This window comes from Orbicella franksi, chromosome 14, assembly GCF_964199315.1.
Source record: "Orbicella franksi chromosome 14, jaOrbFran1.1, whole genome shotgun sequence".
NCBI classification, from domain to species: domain Eukaryota; kingdom Metazoa; phylum Cnidaria; class Anthozoa; order Scleractinia; family Merulinidae; genus Orbicella; species Orbicella franksi.
Window position 1 is genome coordinate 21,143,038 of NC_138158.1, and position 23,103 is coordinate 21,166,140.

The 23,103-nt window shown below is 40.0% G+C and overlaps 1 protein-coding gene across 4 annotated transcripts; it reads left to right on the forward strand.

Annotated features, from left to right (window-relative positions):
* Positions 1 to 1,246: 1,246 nt before the first annotated feature.
* On the forward strand, positions 1,247 to 19,986 carry LOC145468257 (uncharacterized). Of its 4 annotated transcripts, none has more exons than XM_081451941.1 (15): positions 1,247 to 1,301; positions 3,509 to 3,822; positions 6,196 to 6,325; positions 6,448 to 6,919; positions 7,081 to 7,688; positions 8,210 to 8,264; positions 8,853 to 8,890; positions 9,551 to 9,581; positions 9,674 to 9,711; positions 10,987 to 11,125; positions 12,756 to 12,989; positions 14,125 to 14,289; positions 15,555 to 15,824; positions 16,910 to 17,186; positions 18,640 to 19,986. In XM_081451941.1, exons 2-14 carry the CDS (start codon positions 3,521 to 3,523, stop codon positions 17,140 to 17,142), a joined length of 2,715 nt encoding a protein of 904 aa, XP_081308067.1. In that variant the 5' UTR covers positions 1,247 to 1,301; positions 3,509 to 3,520; the 3' UTR covers positions 17,143 to 17,186; positions 18,640 to 19,986. The 4 variants fall into 4 exon arrangements, with proteins under 4 accessions (XP_081308067.1, XP_081308064.1, XP_081308066.1 ...); XM_081451938.1 differs by having other exon boundaries at positions 15,549 to 15,824; positions 18,640 to 19,985; XM_081451940.1 differs by having other exon boundaries at positions 8,856 to 8,890; positions 15,549 to 15,824; positions 18,640 to 19,985.
* Positions 19,987 to 23,103: the final 3,117 nt, after the last annotated feature.

The following is a 23,103-nucleotide window of genomic DNA, read 5'->3' on the forward strand; positions in this document are numbered from 1 at the left end:
AAATGTGGTGAGAACATCAGTGACATACTTGTACTTGGCTATCGCCTCGCGTGCCACTTTTTTGTTCTTACCACATTTTTACGTCATCTACGATCTACTTCTGACCAGACGTTAGCAACATGGAATCTATGTAGCTTGGCTAAAAGATGCTCAGTTAATTCCTCTAATTTTTCAAACATTTGTCTGTAATTTCGTTTTCCCGCGAACCGCGTCTACTCACAGTGTAACCAGACAAATTTACAGATAAACGCGTGGAAAATTGGAAGCTACATCCTACAAACTTGGTGAATACAATCTTTTATCCAGTATTCTAAAGTTGCGATTTTCAAATTGCGTAAAATTCAATTTTTGAAAAAGTTATTTGCCATTGGATTCCCATACGAACACTGTAATTTCTGACCGCTTCGCCTAGCCGTCAAGATGGCGTCGAGAACCGTGATAAGGCCAATATTCCATTTCTGCGAATGGGTTTTGGGGGGAGGGTGTGTCTACAGAGTTCTAGGTCTGCCAGGTTGAACACCAACTATGTTCCTTACACAAGAGCCTCTTTTATTTACCTTTCTTGGAGATGACGAGAAAAATGAGATCGTGGAAGAATGGACGTTATCTTTGCATGTGTCACAGAGTCTATAGATCGTTTTCACTGTCACGCTATCAAAAAACAAATCGAAAACCATCCAGTGGAAAAAGCTATGAAATTATGATGTTATAGAAGCTAACTAAATAAGCCACTTCTCCAAGTTTTAGGCCTGTGCGTTTCCCCAAACTTCAGATATTCGTCGAAATGTTTCGCCGATATTTACAGAGCCCAGTATGAAAACGCCATGTTGGTGTACCTCCGTGGTACACCAATATGGCGGCCGGAAAAAAGTGTAAACATCTGGAACTTGCTGATTATCAGTACTGATCAAACAAGCATTTACATAAGCACTTTTCCTAATTCTTTAACTTCTAAAAAGGCTCAAAATCATGGGATAAGTATGTATTTTTCGACAAACTCGATCATAGCCTTGTGTCACACACCTCCATAACCCTGAAATTCAAAATGCTCTGGATTCCAAACGAAGCAAGCTATTGAACTGTAAAATTGTAAACAGATATAAATATACCGCCTCTTGTGCCTGATGAGGACAAAAACTTTGGTGACTCTTTCGTTTTGGATTTTAGAAAGTGATGACGTCACGTGAAAACGATCTATTAAAACTCATTCCCAGCCTCCCTCTGCTATAAGTTATGTTCACGTGACTGTTTTAACTTCGCGTATCACTAAGAAGGCTGCAGAGGATATTTCACAAAGAAAGGTAGGAAAAATGCCCATTCCTTCTACTTATCATACAATAAATGCTTCAGAATGGATAATCCCTTTTTATAGTACAATAATTTCACGTGTCCCACTCAAGAAATTCGGTTTTATTTCACTATTCAGCGTAACACGCAGTAACAAGCACCATGAATTCTTGAGTGTTATAAATAGCACTCGTTTACTCGGCCGAGAATTTACAATACTTTATATAAAGGGTCACGTAGAATTAACTGACTTCCGGTGCCGTGGGATCGCGTTTAGTTTAGCATCTTATCTTTATAATGATCATGTTATTTGAGCGTTACATGTTCAAAAACGCTTCTTCCTGCTCTCTGTGAATTCAGTACAGCAGTCGACTTGTACAGGCTCACCGGTTCCTCTTTCGATTTTAAAATTTCGGTTTTCACGAGTTTCGCGACCTAACTGACTGGGAATATAGTGTTCTTCCGTTAGGTTAAGGTTTTCTTTAGGTCGGGTGATTCATAAATTTCTATTATTTCTCTCTCTATAACTAAAATCACAAATACCGCGGTACTCTTCAAAACGATTAAACCTTTCCTTGTCAGAATCGTGTTCTGCGAAAAGTCTGTTGACGCATTTCTTTTTCTTAGAAACAGAGAAACTCCCTACGTCATGTCCAAAATTTATCCCTTGAATCCATTGATAGTTCAGGCCTCCACTCTAGATCCAATGAATTTATCGTTCAGCTTGTAACTTGATGGAAATAAGACTTTTATCACTACACTGCCGTTCAAACGTTGAGATATTTAATACTCGGTCCTTTATCAAGCTACCGAAAAAGTCGCAGCTGGAAGCTAACTTCGCCATCAGCGCCATTCGCCATCAGCGCCATATATCAGCTTCGTATTCTTTCAATTTTGTCTCAAGCTCTTCCCTTTGTAATAACCCGATGTTGTGCAGTGAAAGTGACGTTTGACAATGTTCTCTGAACATTTTAGAACGCCTGAATTATTCAACCTCATGTAAATAACGTGTTATTTGCAAGCTCTTGCATGCAAATTGATGTAGTCATTGTTTTGACGCTCCGTCTGGATCTAATTAAATGCAAAATTATTACAATAGATTTGCATCTTTATTAAAATACATGCCATAACACGAACGCTTACATTTTAAAAAAACTTGATTATGATTGCTTGATGCGGACGCTTATAATTACACACTAGGAATATAGTATGAGAGTGCAAGATGCTATGAGATACATGCATTTTGTATAAAGGGAGACAAGAGTAGAAAGATTTATTAATCAAGTCTTGATTATTTGCCTGTATATTCACTGAAATGAAGCACTTTGTGAAACATGCTTGTTACATGTTTTATTATGTGTACAAAGCATGCCAGGAAGTTTTTCTTTGTCAAGACTTTGTTTAAACACCCCTCTGCCCCAATGTGCAGTTCCAGATATATCCATACTCCCCCCCAAAAGAAAGGACTGGAATTTACTTGGGATGAGGGGGAAGGGGGAAGGGAGGTTCTGTTAGCCTGCGTATTTCTGGCCGTTGCTTGTCTACTTTTTCGGCAGAGACAAACCACAGTCGGAAATACATCTGCATTCACAGGCTAGGGCTCTGTAAGGCCAAAAAATTTAAAGAAATGAATAAAATTTAATTAGAATTTCCAGAGGGGCATGACAGTCTTAGACAAAATCCCATCTATGGGGTAGAGATGGATATTTTCTGGAACTACCCAATGGGTAAATGTAGGACTAAGAAACAACACAGGGCAGATCATGTTTTAAGTCTCCTTTCATAAAACAAAGTAGGAATAAAAAAATCTTTATGTCAGATAATTTATGAATATCTGAATTAATTAATACACAAAGCAAAAACATCTTTAATGTGCCCCTGTCAGATTTTCGTTAAAAAAAAGAAAAAAAGTTTTTTCCCTAAGGTACTTACTTGGGGCATGAACTGTGTTTTGGTGTTTTAAGCATTTTTAAATTTCCCTTTTCATTTATTTTAATATATTCATTTCATCTTTGTTTTATTTTACAGGACCCACATTGATATCAGTTTTATAACTGAACTGGTTACCCTGTATAAATATTTTCAATTATTATTATTATTATTATTATTATTATTATTAAATTATTGTTATTATTATTATCAAATGTTATCATTATCATTTTCATCGTCATTGTCATTATCTTTGTCATTGTCATTGTCATTGTTATTGTTATTGTTACAGGTAACATCAATAATGGCACAAATATCTGTGGAGAAAAGATTGCAAATGTCATTTGAAGATGACTATAAAGATACAAATTTGGCAAAACGGATGAAGCCTGGCTCAGTGATGGGAAAGAGTGTTGTGGTTTTGAGACACAGTGATGTTACAGTAGGAATGTCTTCAGTGTTAATGCCAAATACCATTGAAATGGCACAACTTAAAAAGCCATTGAAAGGACAATTTAAAAGAAATGTAGAGATTTCTTCTGAGATGTCAGAGGAGCATGTTAAAATGGCACTGATAAAAAATTTTCCTATTCTTGAACATGAAAGGTAAATTGTTATATTTTGTCTAAGGTGTTTAATTTACAGTTATAATGGTATTCCTGCAGTCATTACATCTGTGATCCACAATCCTGGTCCCCTAAATACCCCTCTCATGAAAGATTTCTTGACTGGAATCACCCTCCCATCCCCCATCCCAGGGCAGAAAAAAAACCAGAAAATTTTGCTCTCGGGCAAGTGAAAATAGACATTTGGTGGTCCAGTGGGCAAGTAAAATTAGCCTCAGTACCCTTGTTAGTGATAATTTCTAATCAAAACCAATTTCAAAACTTAAGGCTGCAAGATGAGCAAAACAATTAGTTGAAAGCACGTGCACTTTTACAAGTCCAACACTTCAAAGGCAGCATAACGTAGTAGCAGATGATGATAAAGAACAAGATCAAACCAGTGGCAGATCCAGACTTTGAGCTAAAAGGGGGGGGCCCGGTTTTGTTTTACTCGCCCTGCTGGCTTTTCTTCCTTCAGTCATTTCTTCTTTTCTCACCCAAAATAAGGGGGGGGGGGCACCCCGGCACCTTGGCCCCTCCCCTAGATCCCCACTGCAAACCCACATTCTTCCACCTTTACCCCAATTTCTGGACAGTCACACAGACACCGTGTAACTACTAGTACTGAAATACCAGTAGTTGCTGTGTTTCTGGTAAACCATTTGTATCATTGCCCAGTATCTTTCAACTAGTTTAGTACCAGTAAGCTCATTTTGTTATAGTCTATCACTGTTTATAGACAGTACCTAGTACAGTAAATGATGTAGTTGATAACTAAGGCATGAATATTGCGCACCTTTTTGGCAAGCAATATTCTAGTGGGGGCAACTGAAAACTGAAATGTAGCCTAATAAAGTTCTCATCTCATCTCATCATGGACTGGTTCATTGGGCAACTAGATTTCAAATTTTTTTTCCTGCTTTGCATTCATTTGGAAATTTCAGGTCAGCTTAACTTTCCTCTTAAATCTTTGGCTTTTGAAACACCCTTCCCCTCATAATATCTAGTGACTTTCCTTGAAGAAGGTATGGGTATTTCCTGTAACTCTTCATTGATAACCCAACAGGAGCCTTATGTTACCAGGAGCCCATTACTAGAAACGTGCAACTCCCATACTAAGCCTATGTCATGGCATTTTTACAGACCATTCTATTTTTAGGCTTCTTTTCCTGCGAAATAGTCAGTTCTGGTTTACATGATTACGCATCGGTAAGAAAAAAAAAAGCTATTTTTCTTTTTAATCTTGCAGTGAAATAATAATGTCAGTTAAACATTAAGTCCCTGTTTGTGATTGATCATTGGAGGTTTCTGCGGGGGTCTGAATTCATGGTTAATTCAAACTAAAAATAGATCAGTCTGTGAAAATGCTGCATGTGACAGGAATATGGGGTAGTTGTGGGCTCCTAGTTATGGGCTCCTGATGTTACCATGTCCTGCCATGTGTCCCTTAAAAACACCAAATTTTGAATTTCCCAATACAGCTAATAATAGTAATAATTATTAAATGTGTTTTACATGTACATTGCTGTCAATTGTAACATGATTGTACTGCAGATAAGGAGGTGCAGCAGCCTCCTGTTGTCATAGGCGTATGGGCACCTTCGGACTTGGTGGGGGGGGGGGGGGCAGTGACTTTCTTGCCTGAAAATTTACACAATACTCAGATGTGAGATTGTTGAAATCGGGATGCAAACAGACTCAAGTTGCATGAAAAACAAAAATGTTCATAATTACCACATCTAATGAAACTGCTATAATCGCAAAAATAGTTATATTCAAAGCTGACATCTACATAATCAATCAATCATACTCTATCGACAGTCTCAATCAGAGTAAAATCTAAAACTTATTAAAAGAAAAAATTCCAAAAAAAGTAACTAACTAGAAACTTTATTTACGAGTTTTGGAAATCATGCAAACAGCATTATTTTGTAATGCTTTCTCTCAAGTGTCGTTGCCTGAATCATTAGTGTTTTGCCCAAAAAATCACATAATTTCCGTAGCTGGGGGGGGGGGGCTGCAGCCCCCTTGTCCGCCCCCCCCCCCCCCCCCGCCAGCTGTTATGCCTATGCCTGTTGCACGCTGGGCTCTGGATTGAGTAGTTGGGTTTTCAAGCCTTTTCAGCTGGGTCAATTTATTGTGTTCTCGGGCGAGACTCCCATTGCTGTTCTCCAGCAAGGTGTTTAAATGGGTACTGGCAAATTCAATGCTATCCAGGAACTCTACAAAGAACTAGCATCCATCTAGGGAGATTGTCAAATTGTCAAAAATCAAATGCTTTCTTGCTACAGAAACTGGAATATGCTCTTAGTGGAATGAGACACTTGGCTAAATGCAGACTTTACCTAAGAAAGCAATTAATTTATTATTACAGATTCTGCTGTGCTGCGGCAAGTGATAATCGAACAAGATTGGAGTTTCATGGTGAGCGTCGTATCTGGGATGGTCGTTCCATAAGAAGGAAGATAAAAGGCAACTCAGCTCTTTATATTTTAATAGAGAAGGTATTGCCCCTTGAAACATGTATGTACTTATTGAAAAATGCTTTAATTTACTAAATTTACTAAGTAAAGATGGAAATTTATGGATAATGAAATGACATCATGGGCACCTTTCTTAATTTTAGGAAAATCATCAACAAAGTGAATGTTCCCCCATGGAGTCAGAACTGTCACAGTTGTTAGATAATAATTCTGTTGACCTAGAAGAACTATCTGCACAGTCAATAAGTGACACTACACAAGTAGAAATGCACGGGAGACATTCTGTTCATCATGCTCCTCAAATGGGATTAGAAAAGCAAGCTGTACCTAGCAATCCCCTGAAAGAACTAACCAGGTATCCAGTAGTGGAATCAGGACTGGCACCAACAACTGAGGAAAAAAATAGTGATAAATTACAACCAACTGAAGGGCAATTTATGCGGCATGAAACTATGGATAAATTTCCACCTCCGCAAGGCTTTGTTTTGGTGGCTTCTCAACGTGGTATGTTACCATCAGTGCATCATGCAAGTGTATCAACAATTCACAGCATGACTAACGCTAGAGATGTGGTTACCATGGCAACACCATCATTGCCACAGTCCCTTCCAATGGGTAAGACTGTGTTGTCTATTCAAACCCTTTAATAAATTGAAGCCCAATTTTAGGTCACATCCTTATGATGACAATTTTTATGTTATTAATAATTAATGTATATTTAGGCAAACATGAACTAAACAGTGTGTCAATTATTGATACCTTCTTTTCCCATCCAGGTGCTATCATTGTTCCTGGAGGAGGTATTGCTGTAGCTCAGCCAGGGGTGATAGCCAATAATGCTGTCTCCTCAGCATCCATGGTGGGTCATCCTGGACTTGTTGGTGGTAAGGCCATCTCCACTGCTTCTGACCACCAGAGTTTGGGGAAGACAGTTTTTCATGTTGCTAAGGGCCAGGGTGCATGGCATGCTGGCTTACCGATGGTACCTCAAATGAACATGATAGTACCTCAAAGGCTAACACCTCAAATGAACAGCTTGAATATCTCAAGTGCAACAGCTCAGCAGTTTCAAAAACAAGGTATTGTGGCAGAGAAATCTACTGGGATGAGGGATCAGGACACTCAAACTGAAGCCACAGAAACATTTCAGCAAGCATTAGCCCCTCCTAGAACAACGCTGCAACAAAGTGGGAAAAGTTATCCAGTTGAGTACTTGGAGAAAACATTGGCACAGGAGGGTGCTAGATTCAAATCTCCTGATCAGTCAAGCCAGTCTCACCATGAGAAAACAAATACATCTCAGGCTATGGAAAAAGGAGCAGGTTTAAATTCTGTGGATGAAGGCAGACATCATCACAGTTCAAGAGTGTCATCTGATTATGAGGTATTCCTGTTAATGATTTGAGTCATCAACACTTGTAGCATATGGGGGCATGGCTGTATGAGGCGCAGTACATGGAGAGCTATGAATCTATTTTGGGGGGGAACCTTCCATAAAAAAAGGATTAGGGTGCTTGTCCTGCCTTTTAGGGGTTAAAAAATGCATTTGAGGGTGTTCAGCCTAAAAAGGTCCACAGCAGGAGCTTGAGCTGAAAAATGTAAGTGTCAGTTAATGTATCATTTTAGAATTGGTACATCTACATCTACATTGCAAAGGTTGCCCATCCCACCACAGAGCAGGTTAGGGGTGACCTAACCTGGTACCTCTTAGGGGTGAAAAAAATTCATGCCACGCCCACAAAACAGGATCTTGGTACTGCCAAGAGGTTCTTTTCAAAATTTCTGACAAGCACCCCCATCCTTTTTACATGGGAGTTTCCCGCTGGGCCTTGAGTGTGCAAGTGAAATTAATTTGGAACTTAACAAGTGTCAATTGCTTAATAATGTAACATTTTCATGTTGTAGTCACTGGGATCAGATCAAACAGACTCAGGAATTGAAACGGCAGACAATATTGGAGGTGTGTGTTTCTGCATCGCTGAGATCAGTTAATGTTTAGCACTTTAAGTGTCCCTACAATGCAATTGGCGTTCAAATGGTGTAGATGTGCAATTGCAGGTATCCAATTAATACAAAAAGTTGGAATCGAGAATAGATGGGACCAATGGTCTGTGTTGCTTTCTATTGATAGAGTATCTTGGAAAAGAAACCTTTGGGTCAACATTATTATAGATTGATTGAATGATTGATTGATTGATTCTTACACATAAAGACGAACACAACTTATCGCCTGCGCTCCCAAGACCATATCCTCCTCACTATTCCCAGAACCAAACGCATGACATTTGGTGATCGTGCCTTTGCACACTCTGGACCTCTTCTCTAGGACAAAGTTCTGAATCAAAATTAAAAACTTAGTTTTTTAAATTAGTGTATAGCATGCCATAGTCTTATAATATGTTTTTTAAATTGTATTATTTTTAAATACATTTTTCTTATATTTTTACCTTAATCTTAATCTTACATTGTAAAGTGCTTTAGAATATTTTATAATTTTAGTGCTATATATGTAATCTTATTATTAATCTTATTATTATTCTTTTATTAATAGGCAATAGACTCCCTCTTCTGTGTGATGCCATTGCGGTTAGTGTAGCTAAGGAATCAAGCTTAAGCATAATTACTGTTGACATTGTTGCAAGTAGTGTATATACCTCCTAAAGGACAGGAATGCTCATCAGAAATTTTGAAAAAAAACCCTAAGAGGTACCAAGATCCTGTTTTGTGGGCACGGCTTGAAATTTTTTTCTTCCTTAAGAGGTACCAATATTATTCTAAGACAACACATTCCAGTGGCGGATCCATACCTTGAGCTAAGGTTGGGGTGGGGGGGGGGGGGGGGGTTTGCTTGCCCTGCCAGCTTTTCTTTCATCTGTGATTTTTTCGTTTTCTACCCAAAATAAGAGGGGGGGGGGGGCAGGCCCCTTGGGCCCCTCCCCTAGATCCGAGCCACTGCATCCTCTCCTTGTCATAGTGTTTTCAGCTCAGCACCTTAAAAGATAACACAAAAGCCCCTTCTATGCACCTTTTGAGGCTGAACACCCTGAAAGGTACCAAAATCCAATTTTTAACCCCTAAAAGGTACAACAAGCACAACCGCCCTTTTTATATGGGAGTTCGCCTTCAGCAGTTTTCTTTCGTGGAATTAGTTTGTTTTGTTTTGGCACATCCCAAAATGATATATTTGTACCCAGAATATTGAGTTTAACACGCCTGTAAATTATGCTATCTTTGTTATATCTACAGATCATGTCAGCATTTAAAGAGAAGAAACCAAGTAAGTGGATTGATTTTGTTGTGTTTTGTATTGGCAAGCTTTGATTTTTGTGTGGTGTCTTTTAACTTGTGTTTTACTGCATATGTTTACAGTTATTGAGGAGATCTGCCCAAAGGAAAGTTCAATCATGGTAAAGCCTTTCTTTCGTTTGGTTGAATATGTTTTTTAGCTGAAACCTGAAATGTGAGGATCCGGCACATTGTGTGACATAAGTGTGACATGCCATAATACTGGTTTAATATAGCGTGACACGTATTAATTATCAAATGCTGTAGAGTGCCGCATGCACTGTTAGTTTATGGATGCGCGCAAGAGGTTACCAAGTACAAAAGATATACAGGCAAACCTGTATTAAGCGGACACCCTCCATTAAGCGGACAGCAGTGCAAGTCCCATTTTTTCTTTTCCCACATTTACTGTAAAAAATACCTGCATTCAACGGACATCTCTATTAAGCGGACGCGGACAGCTTGTAAACTTGATTTTTATGGTCATTTCTATTGTTAGAAACCTGTATCAAACGGACACTGCAAAAAGGATGCATGTTTTTTTGTCCACGTTTTTATAGATCGGTAATTTAAGTTTGCCGGCAAAAAGCTGTCACAGAAATGCGATATTTCATTATTCTGTTTTGTTTTTACAGAACTTTTGTTCTTGTTTGTGAACCTTCACGTCATTCTATCAATATAGATATATACTGTTACGGTATACTTAAATCCCTCTACCTCATATAATTGTCATTGTTTATGGAAGTACAGTATTTCAGAGGCGATGGCTAACTAGAATGCTATTTGACCCTTTCCCTTTGCCGTTTACTTTATAAAGTAATGTGAACAAAACGTCAAACGGGCATCCCAAAAAATTCTCTGTAGCGAGTGAAACCCTCTTTTGTTCGTACGTAAGAGGCATTGATTCAATTTCTAGCAATAAACGACTTGAACCTTTAAAAATTCTACGTGTCGTCATGGGCAAATAGTGAATGGTAAATTATCTAATCATTACGCATGCTTTATTTAAGTTATATTTGTAATGAGACGTGGTCCTTTGACATGGTTTGGCATCAATAACGTGATCTGCTATTTCTTGAAATTAAAATAAAGCATGTGAAGAGCTATTATTATAGGGCTTGTTCTTGTAGCCGATGTAACGCGCGCTCTGATTGGCTAATGGTAGGGCATTATTCTCCCGTAATGCTCACGGGCCGACTACGGGCTAGCAAAAAGAAACTAAAAAACCATCTAATAAACAACTTATGAACGTTCGTTCTTAACGGAAAAATCTCAAACCTTGATCTTGCCGTATTATACGGCAATACGGCATGGTCTTGGTCCGAGATTTTCCCGTAAAGACCTCACTCTCGGTCAATAAGTAATTGTTGAAGAACAAGATGATCTTTACCTTTCAGGGGGGAAATATGTTCGTCCTGATTCTGAACAAGCACCTCCCTGGTGACACAGATGAAGGCTACTATGCTAAATTTGGATCCAGTGCTCCGGTTGTCTTGACAAAAGTAAATCAAGTCAATCTAAAGGGAACGATTCCAGGTAAGGTTTTTTTCTTCCATTGTTCATATTTTCAATCATTCCTCGTGTAATGTACCATCTTTTGAGCATAAAATTCACCATCTTTATTCACTTGTCCCTACTCACGATGACGTCGACAGTGCTGATTCTGACGTGAAGTATATATGAAATAATCCATATTTGAACTGCGGTTGTAGATGAAAGTGAAGAATGATCATCGCAGTAAATTTCCAATTTAAGCAATTGGAAAGAAAAAGCCTGGAAAAATCAAGGCTTCAACAGGATTCGAACCCGTGACCTCCGCGATACCGGTGCGATGCTCTACCAACTGAGCTATGAAGCCACACATTGGGAGCGAGGTCAATTGATTGAGTTCATATCTTCCCGTGAGGAGTGAAATGACATGAAGTATATATGAAATAATTCATATTTGAACTGCGATTGTAGATGAAAGTGAAGAATGATCATCGCAGTATGCAGGACGCCTGTCACATATGACCTCAGTTAAATGGCTTTGCTCTCCATCAGTTCTCGTAGCTCAGTGGATGGAGTGCCCGCCCGGTGTTTGGGAGGTCATGGGTTCGATTCCCGTCGGGGACTCACATGTTTTATTTGTCCCACGCTCGTGTCATGTTGATCAATTCACCTTTCACGTTTCAACTGTTCTTTAATAAGCATTGGAAGTGCAAGCGTAATTTTTTTCTTAAAAGTTGAAACTGCAATCAGTACATACAATATGAGCAATGGAAAAATGAACATAACTGGTTGGAGTGGCTGTATTAACAGGATAAAATTATAAAGTTTTATACAGGCTGAGATTTCGAGAAGTGTCGTTGTCCGGAGTAACGGGATTTTCTTATGAGAAAAGGTATAGGGGTTTCGCGAGGACAAAAAAAAGTGGCCGTAACTGACGAAGTTACCATATTAACGAGGTGACCGTAAAGCGGGGTTCTTCTGTAGTACTAGAATTGTCTGCTGAAGGTTGATGATAATCTGGCTTAGACAATGCAATACTTCCACATTCTGCGAGATAAAATGTTTCAAACGATGAACTTAGTCACTTTTACTTCCAATAAAAAGATGTTCCAATGCATTTGAATTGTCAGTTATAAAAATGCGGCTCTAAGTGACTACACAAAGTGACTCTGCAGAAACTTAGAAAAAGCGGCTGGGTGTTTTTGTACTTGTTTATTTTAAAAGTCAATCGAGGTTTTAGCACAGTTTTCAATTGAGTGTCGCAAAACCAATATTATCACTCAAGCCAATCACAAAGAACACAAACAATACAGTGAACCAATCAAAACAAGGAGTAAATACATGTACTACAGGTGACACGAAACGGACGCGAAGCGCGGGAAAACTTGTGCAAGCGAGGGGTTTACTGATCTTTACTGCTGATTGGATGAAAAAGTGACGCAGTTTCTTGAGCCAATAGTGTAGCGAAGTAATGCAAAACCAATTACTTTTCGAAACTCAATTGAAAACCGCTCAACCGCTTTTCTATAGTTTGAGGTTACCTGAAGTCAAAACTAAAGGGCAAAAAATTATGAGAGAACTCTTAAGAAGTGTAGAAAACGCGGCTCCTATTTCAATCTTGTTTTGTGTCTTCGTTTGTCGAATAAAATGAACATGTCCTCATTCCTTCCTTTAGCTTACCCCTCACCCGGTGTTGTTACTGTCGAAGTGGTATCCTCAACAGGGAGTTATCTGGGACAAACTTTATTTGAGTACATAGACACGGTCGATCACATATTGAAGAGGCTAGAGCACGATCAGGAACTACACCGTAGGTTTTTCCATCTTATGGCTCAGGAACTGCGGAGTGCACTAAGAAAACCTGAAAAGCGGCAGCCATCGCCAGCTATTCCGGGCTTTAAAATACCAGGTATGTGCGCTTTTCAGCGAAGCGCTTGGTTTATTTTAATTATTTTTAAAGTCATTGAATACTTTTTTGAAAGCAACTTTTGAATGCATACAGCAATAGGTGGTTTGCAACCATTCGCGAGAGATTCAAATAATAACGAACCTAGCGGTCATGCTGGATTAGAGAAACAAAGCTCGAGCTCTTATTAACCGAGCTTAGTCGGTCTGTATGGGAGAATCTTGACGGAGGTCGTGAGTACAGACCGAACGAATTAAGGTCTGTAAACACGACCGAGGTCAGGATTCTCCCATGCAGACCGACTAAGCTCGGTTAATAAAATGTTTATGATACGACAAGAAAATTTCAATTCGTTTAATGAAACTGGTTTGTACTAGCTGACATTTTGCGAACGGCGATGAGCTGAACTTAAATCTGTCAAAGTTTGCTCATCCTCTTTACTCTTTTTTCTAATCAGGCTTTTAGGCAGTTCCATAAAAATTTTATGAAGAAAATAGTCAATATATTTTTTAGTTTAGTTTGCAACATTTTCAATGCAAAATGTAACCGATCTAGATGGGAAAAATCTAGACCGCCGTCAATATTGATTTCCGCCAATCAAATTCGTGAATTCGGTAGTTCCCAGTCCTTTCGAGACAGCCATATAATAACTAAAATTCTTTTATGAAAAGTCATCCCATATGGCGGCGATGACGTCAGTTGTAAACGACCTATAATATTGGTTACGTCACCTATTGGTATGAATGTGTCAATCAGAGGGCTATAGACCGTTTTCACACACGTGATCAGCAGCCATGCAAATTTATTGGAACAACAAGAAAAGTGTTTAGCTAAGAAAAGAGTTCAATTCCCACAGGATTGGTTTGGGATACCATTATGGTTTCCGTGACGTCATGTGAAAACACTCTATCAGCTTGTGCAGAAGCATATCGCCTCAATTATTCTGGTTTGTGAAACTAACATATTATATTTTATGGTTGGAAAATTTGAATTACAAAATCGATGTTTGCGATAAACGGAAAAGTTCCCTACATCTCTATTACCATATTTCACCATATTTTTAATATGAAGGTTTTACCCTTCACACATTAATCCATTTTTATTTTAGATTAATTATCCATTTCTTCTTTATATCCAGAGAACAAGAGAAAAAGAGATTTTGTTGCAAGTGGTTACAAAACGGACGATGAAGCATCGGACGATGGAGAATATTCAGAGGACATGAAAAAAACTGTTTACGAAGGAAGTGATTACGACGCAGACGATGAAAGATCGGACGATGGAGAGGTGCCATGTAGCAAAGGTATGGGAGCATGGTACCCTTAACACTGTTCACGCTTGCTGCCTGAGCACAGTGGCTGAGTACAATTCTTGCTGGGCGCTAATGTGAACACACCTTTTTCCAAGTACTCACACCAGAATTCGGGAACACTGCGGGGTACAAGGTCTCGACCTAAATGGTACTTGGTTACTTGCTGTAGCCGGTGTCTGGACGCAACATTATTTTGTGCCGGTGTCCAGGTACAAGTGGTTGGGCACCAAGTGTGAACACTGCTTTATTATTTATTGTAAGAAGCGTTTCGAAAGTAACGACTTTCATCATTACTTACATGAACTGAATCTGATCGAATCTTCCTCTCGCCAGCATGAACACACCCACCCCTGCCGCGCAGCGTAATAGAGAGCTTAAGCAAACCACGACGGCAACGGCAACGAAAACGCCACCAAACAAAAGGTTTAATGAGCAGAACAATGGCTGTGCACGTGCGTTATAAATCTTTGTACATTTCTTTGCCGTCCTCTACACAACAACAACGTGAAATGACTAAGTTCGGCATGTTTTGGAGAACGCGAACGATGGCGGCTAGTTTTTCGTTTTTTTCATTTGGAATTGAACGCTGGCGTTACATATTTAGCTTGAGCAAGTCCTGAGACCGATAGGCGAACTAAACAGATCTAGACCATTGCGAAATTTGAAGGTAAAATATAAATTCATTTTTTTACTAGGCGTTGTCCTCGGGGTCGCCGTTGTCATTTCTTAAAGGAGCTACGTCACGGTTTGCGCATATTGAATTTTTCAAATTCGTTGTTTGTAATCCGTGTCAATCTTCTCCATCCTTGGCCATCCTTTTTCCTTTATGGTTTATCATTATCTCTTTGGTGTTTTTCTATCTTATTAAACCGTTATTTTCAGGTTTTCTACCGTTTAGAGATAATTTTGTATGTGGCCAAAATAACTCAAAATACCTTGACTGAGCCCCTTTAAGCTCTCTATTTAACAACCCCTGTAGGGCTCGACTCGAACCTGGACAGATCGATCCGGATTCCTGGAGTACGTCAATCATTTGGCCACCACCTCTGTCACTGACTTTTTAGCGGAGAGAAATTTCAAAAGACGACGAGTTCAAGAGCCCTCAAACGGATTGGAACCCAGACCTCTCGGATACCGTTCGGGCGCTCTAACCACTGAGCTACGGAAAGGCTGTTGGGGAGCTAGTCCATTTACTAGGTTATTATATTACATGGATCCTGTATCCTGATAATATTATTTCTTTTACAAAGTTGCAGGTTGGAATCCGAATTCAAAACTGTTTTCCTATGATGATATCATCGAGCCAAATGGCCACAGAGGGGACATAGAACAACCTTGTGGACCCCCATCGGGGGAATCTGTCTGGAGATTTCTTCATAGAACTGATAGACAGGAGGTGGACATTCAAGTACATATCTTAATCTTCGGCGAGCGTTTTTCCAACAGTCATGACCTCAGTAACTTAACACCTTTCTCGTTTAATGCCCAGGAAAGTGGGGCAAGTATTAGCGAGATAGAGCCTTCAGGTAAGGTGCTTGATATGATGCCTCAAATTAGCCTTTAGTCTCTGTCATTCCCTAAGGTGTTTGATAAACACTTCCCGCCACTCCCGTGGGGGAGGGGCGGGGGTACTCCGGATCCCTTATATGGGGCATGCAGGTATGTGTGGCCCGAATGGTATGGTTTTTGGCTGTTTTGGTCTGAAGTAGGATATCGATTTTGGCCATTTTGGTCCCAAAATACCGTTTGATTTTTGTGCACTAGTCTTGCATTGGGTATGTTCTTTAGAAGAAGCTACTTTTTCTTCGTTATCATATAAACATTGCCTTTAACATTGTTCTGAACTAGAGAACTAATTATAAGGCAGGTCTGAAACAGGGTATTGATCTAATGGGCAGGTCTCAAATAGTGTATGAAATTTTTGCTCAGATCATAGAAAGGTTAGGGAAAATCACAGATTTTGGTCTTGAATAGAGTAAGGGTTTTGGAAAGCGGGCCGCACTGTCCGCACACCTCCACCCAATTTTTTCTGGGAATACCCCCGGGGCTGGCATTACTGCAGATAGGCTAATTGATTTAGTGACAGATTATACGGATTATACACTACTGGCGTTGTTAAACAATGATCCGTATGGCGTAAGCTCTTCTTTCCACAGAGGCTCAAAAGGGGTTGTTTTCATGAGGAGAGAATCCGCTTACAATCTTCCGAATATTTGCGCCTGCACTTACCTCGCCCAGCGGATGTGTATGACGAACACCCCATCGAGCCTCTGAAGAGGAGAGCGTAGCTTCCCAGGGGGACCCCCGTATAAAAAGGAGGGGGGTGCTCGCCGGAAATTGTGAAAAGAACCCCTAAGAGGTACCAAGATGCTGCTTTGTGGGACCTTTGTGGGACCTCTGAAGACATTTTGAGGCTGAATACCCTAAAAGGTAGGAAAACCGCTTTTTTAAACCCTTAAAGGTATGACGAGCACCCCCCGTACTTTTTATATGGGAGTCCTTCCCCGAGGGAAGGGGGGCGGGGGGGAGGTAGCGTCCGTCAATGGTTTTTACACCCGGGCGATAAGCAGCATTACTTCTGTTAACATGCAATCGTTTTTTTTTTTTTCAGCTATACCAAGGAAAAGTTCGGACAAAGTGGCTGGCGCAGCGGGTGATAACAATAGTACTGCACGATCTAACGGCGAGACCCCTGAAAGGGCTTATAATCCAGAAAATATGGATATTGTTGACAATCAGTTGAACAACGTTGATTTTGATCAAAATTCGGTGGCTGATAAAACCAGGCGTGCTGACGAAAGAAGCGGGGATGAAGATGACGATTCTCCTGGAAATCCACTGTAACAAAAAAAGAAAAAAATACGAAGAAATTCATTCATTTAGTCTAGGTGCGTTATGTTGGGAATGGGCGCTTTGCAGCTGGGGTCATGTGGCATGCAAAATATTCGCTAATTAACAATTAGATTATGATCTCGAGATTTCTATGAGGTGACAGTTGATGAGGCCGAAGGCCGAATCAACCATCGCGTCATAGAAATGGACAGCGAATAATCTAGTTGTTTTAGTAGAATTCTATTCTTTGGTATTAAACTTCATGCTTTAGAGAATTCGTGCGGACTGAATTGTCAATTTGACATTTGCAGTTGTGTGCGCGCGCTTATCAGTTTCTTTCAAATATTTGGAGCTTTTTTAATTCAAGAAACCGTAAATGCCCTCGTTTTAGTCTCCTCAGGAATTTTATTACCATTTCTCTAAATGTTCTTTCAAAACTTCAGAGAAACGAGGAAACGTTCCAATTTTGTCGACCACACCAAGCAACTGCACACTAATGGCTGATAGTGTGCAGTGGCTCGGCCAATCAGATTACAGCATTTGGATTAGTATGCTAGTAGAATTCTACTTAAATAAATTACATTATGGGCTTTAAAGCATGCCAGGAATGGAAAGAACGTATCAAAAATAGCAAACTTGCCAAGTTTGAGGCCCTAGGCGTTAAAGAGTAAGTTTATACGACACTGAATTTTCGGGAAATTTTGAGGATTTCTATGGAAAATGTTGCTAGAGAGCAAGGTCTTGCTTCCAACAACGTTTTCCATACAAATCTTCGTAATTTTCAAAAAATTCAAACCATCATAAAATCTCATTCTTTAATACCAGGCTTAAACTTTGCCATTTTGATATTTTCGACATGCTTTTTCCATTTCTGGCCCTCCTTAAGTCATAGCCCATAATTTTACGAAAAGTAGGTTACATGATGGCCTACCTGCAAAGTGCCTTTTGTGTTACAATAATTACAATTTTACTTACTGCTAGCTTTTACAATCGCAAAAATTAGTTCCCGCAAAATAATAATGAAAAAAAAAATAAAAAAAAAATCGCCGTTTCGCAAAATTAAACTCCCGCAAAAATTAAGCACCGCAAGGTAGTTTATGGTTAGGTTTCATTCTGGGGTGAGGAGGTCTGGGTACAGGTGAGTTATTTTTGACGTATTTTTATATAGAATGCTTATTCATAAATCTCCGTAGGAAAAATGATGGCGGCTGTACATTTTACCGCAATACCATGCGAACCTTACTCAGCCCATTAGAAACAAGGAAAGCCATATTTTTGCAATATTTGTCCCTGTGCTAACGACACAGTGTATGCTTGATTTGAAGATTTTAGAACTTTGCTATACTTTTCCATGAGCGTTGTTAAGGTTTTTGTTCGCTAAGAACTATGGGTAAATGTGCCAGTCGCCATCTTGTTTCCAATGGAGGATTGTGCACGCGACGATTTACGGTGGCTTAAAGAGCGGAAGAGAAATATAATTTCTTACACATTGTTGTCTCTCTTCTTCAGACGGACTGGTTTATCTCCAGCAACTACAGCACTTCAGTCACTACCATCAGCAAATGTGAAACTAGTTCACCAATATCGCCTTGCTTCAGTCAAGCAGCAAGACCACCTCCACACAGTTTATGTTTCCTTGTTTACTTGTGTTTTGTCATTCAGATGTTTATATTTTTGTTGAAAGGACAACGTTGGCGGCAAACAGTTCGTTCTTTTCTGTATTTGGAACATTTTACAGTTGTCTGCTCAGTGACCTGGCCTTTGAATGGCAGCGAGGCTGGAGGTGACCTTGTTTTGATAAAGACCTCACTGCTTTTGTTGTGTGAATCAAATTATTCTTATACTAACTAGCTGGCATTTAAATGAGAAAAGCAAAGAGGTCTGTATCAATGCAAGGTCACTTCCAGCCTCGTCTGCATTCATAGGCCAGGTAACGAAGCACACGACAGACCATTTTCGTATTCTCGGTATTGGACTGGAACTAGCTTGCAATAGAGGCTCATGCGGAGAATATCATTAAAAAGATATAAAAGTCATTTGCATTTGAAAAGACTCCCCGCATTAGCCTCCATTGCAAGCTAGTTCCAGTCCAATACCGAGAATACGAAAACGGTCTATTGTAAAATTACCTATTCCAGCGTGCTCGTCTCCAAATTTCGCGCGGCTATTTTTTTCCCGCTCGTTTTCGATGTGGGAACTGTTTCCACAGATTGTCGTAGCAAATACACGCACTAACATAAAGAGAACATTGAAATTGTGAATAAACCTGAAACAAATATTTATCAATGTACATAACTGTAAAAAAATTAATAAATACCCTGCATATAAATTGAACTGAATTGTGCCTAGTCTTCTTCTCCACTCTTTCTTATCCCCTTGCTTGTAATTTTATAATGATGTATGTATGTGTATATGTGTGCGTGTATGCGTGTGTGTATGTACGTATGTATGCTCTGTGGTGTCCGATATCTCCATCACAAGAACGCGTAATCAAGGGTCTCCTTGGATGGATCTACAGTCCGATGTTCTCGTCCTCACAGACATGCTGGTTTTGATAATTCTACCGTGTGACCAAAAGAAACTAGAGTTCTGAATAGTTGAAATTGAGACTCTATTTTCGATGACGTCCTTTAACGGAAACGACCATGAAACCACTTTACCGTTTCCATACGTTTTCAAACGTTGAGAATGTGTATAACAGCATTTCCAACGCAATTTGAAACGTTGACGACGCATTAACGCCATTGAAAACCATTTCAAAATGTTGCAGCGAATATCTTATCCGCGCCGCCCATGTCTAAGTAACGCTTTCCTGAAATATATTGCTCTCGAAATAAATCCCTATCATTGTGGTATGCTTTCTGACTGACAGTTCAAAACAATTCGTGATATTGGGATTTTATGTTACAAGTTCAAAGTTTACCAATAACAGTTATCGTAATCCATCAAATATTTTCGCTCGCGCGCGATTGGTCTAAACACGTCACGTGACCGAATATTCCCCAGCCAAAACTGGGGAATATCCGAGATTAGTACAGTGGAACCCTGTTAATACGGACACCAAGGGGACATGCCAAAATGTCCGTTTTAACGGGGTGTCCGTATTAACCGGGGTCCTCGGAAAAAAGTCAGGGACACGTGTTTTATCGATACAAACACTAAGGCCGACACTTGTACGGCAACAAAACGTTTTAATTGTACTGTAAATTACAAATCATTAACTGTATCACTCTCGGTGAAATTTTGCCTTTGCAACCAGAGCCGGGAAATGGTGAGGACAAAAACGCAGTCGCCGTGCTAAAGGAAAGTCGAGTTATCGGCCACATTCCATATCACCTCGCAAACACCCAAAACCGCACTGGTATAGTCACCCATTTTATTTCAAAGCCTACTAATCGAGGATCAGTTGAAGTATGTGGAAAAGCAGTTAATCGGGGTGGAGGCCTTGGTATGGAAATACCGTGTGTTTATATTTTTGGTCCTAGGAAGCACGTGGATTTACTTGAACAATTAATAGACGTTGGCAACAACCCATCAATACGAACGGAGGCCGAGGCTGATAGTGGCAAGCATAAGACGTCAAAGAGGAAGAAGGCTACAAGCAAGGAGTGTAGCAAAAGACCAAGAAAGTGAAACTTTTGTGTAAGCGTATCAGGCAGAAAACTTTATATAAGGACTGCAGACTGGGTAATGCACCGGAAGAAAGAACTGGTCAAATGCGTCATGCTATTTTGCCACTGTTTCATTTAGTAATAAGATTGTATTAACCCGCCGAAATCTGTCATAATTTGACAGGGTACAAAATCTCTAATTAGCACATAATCATGTCAATGACAATAGACAATGCACAGATACAAACAGTGTCCGTAAAGCGGGGTTGACGATGTATAAGAGTTTGTCGCTCGGGACACAGAAAAGTGTCCGTTGTCCGTATTAACGGGTGTCCGTAATAAGCAAGTTAATTTTAGAAAAAATATATGAGCTTTTCGTCGGGGAAAACGGAACTGTCCGTAATATCGGGGTGTCCGTATTAAGCGGGTGTCCGTAGAGCGGGGTTCCACTGTATATACCACACAAGTGAATAGTGCTTTTCGCGCGCTCTGATTGCTTAACTCGGAGGTGATTAGCAAGTACTATTCACCTCCGAGCAGCCGGCGAGAGAGATTTTAAAATTTCCGAACGCTTATTACAGATGAAATAACGTTTTGGTCCGCTAATTATTCAGCTTGTGTGGTACATACTAAAACAATTATTCACCTCAGTGTCGGTGAAAGTGATGGATATTTACCTCCACTTCGGTGAATAATTGTTAAACATTCCCCAATTTTCTAAACTGCGCGTGTTGTAAAAAAAATTTGAAGGAGTTGCTGGTACAGTGGAACCTCGATTTAACGATGAGCCGAGGGACTTGGGAAATGGGTTCGTTATACCGAGGGTTCATTGTATCCAACACATCTAAAATAAATATAAAAATGTTAGTCACGGTTACATCGAGGTATAGTAAACAATTGTTTTTTTCCTTATGTGAAGCTACAGTACACTGTACAGTAGCTACAGCACCGCAAAACTAAACAGGTCAACAAAATTTTAACAATTGCAACTTACTTGTCGAATTCATGAAGGTCGACACGCACGAGGGGACCAGTCCCTGGGACCAGTCCCTGGAACTAGTCCCCTGAAGAGTTTACACGAAGGAACTGGTCGCAGGGACTTGTCCCACGAACAGTTCACACGAAGCGTTTTGAGGAACAAGTCGCAGGGACTTGTACCAAAATTTCAAACTGGTTTGAATTCGTGGGACTAGTCGCAGGGACCAAACTTTGGTCCCTGCGGCTAGATTTTTAAGCCAAAATGGCTGGTTTATACGATGGGACTTGTAATGAACAGCGTAACAACTGAAAACGTAAACAACAGAAAACTACTTTACTTTACTACTTGTCTGCATACGAGCCAAGTGGCCCATTACGCCGGGGCTTATCCTGGTGTTTGTAGCATGAAGTGACTAGGGGTAATATTTGCTTCCCCCCCCCCCCCCCCACTGCATGGGATACTGGTCCATCGCAGGGTTACCCTCAGCATTAAGTTCGCCGGTACCCATTTATACAGCTGGGTGGAGGCGGAGAGGCACAATGAGAGCAAAGGGTCTTACTCAAGAACTCAACGCAATGTCCCCAGCCAGGGCTCAAACCCGGACGGCTCGATTCGGAGACGAGCGCGCTAACCATGAGGCCACCGCGCCTAAGGCGGAACGCAACGGAACGCAACGCTATTGAAAAAAAAAAAGGTTTCTGTAGCATGAAGACGTACTAAAATTGCTCGATCAAAACGTTATTCCATTTAAGATTGCCTCATTTTCTGTCATCTGTTAAACTGCGTCCTTCATTGAAGAGATCCCTTTCTTTTGGATTTGATTTGTCAAATGTCATAATGAACATCATCAGCGTGACACAACTTAAACAACAGAAAACTACTGTTCTGTACTACTAAAATTGCTAATTCAGTCCCACCTCTGTCTATTTTTGTTTGTTTTTTTTGTCACGTGTTGACATTTCTTCGTTGTACCGGGGTATATCATACGTCTGGACTTCTGGATTGTGTTCCGTTATGACGTCAGGATTTCGTTATATCGAGGTTCTGTTCCATTTATTTCAATGTAACTTCGGCCGGGCTCAAGAAGAAGATCGCTTGTTATGCCGAAGACTTCGTTATACAGAGGTTCGTTAAATCGAGGTTCCACAGTACTTGATGCAACCTTAGCGGAAATAAAATTGGGCAAACTTGATTGAACTTGGACAAGGATATTTTTTGCTTCATCACAAGTTTCGTTGATTTTATAGCAACAAACTGAGAATGATAAACTGTACGCTTGACTACATATTTCGGAATCGAAGCCTTTAAAATACGAACGTTAGAACAGACACAAAAGCCTTTTCTCGCTACATCAGTCAGGTGCTTTGAAAAGGTAAAATTTAT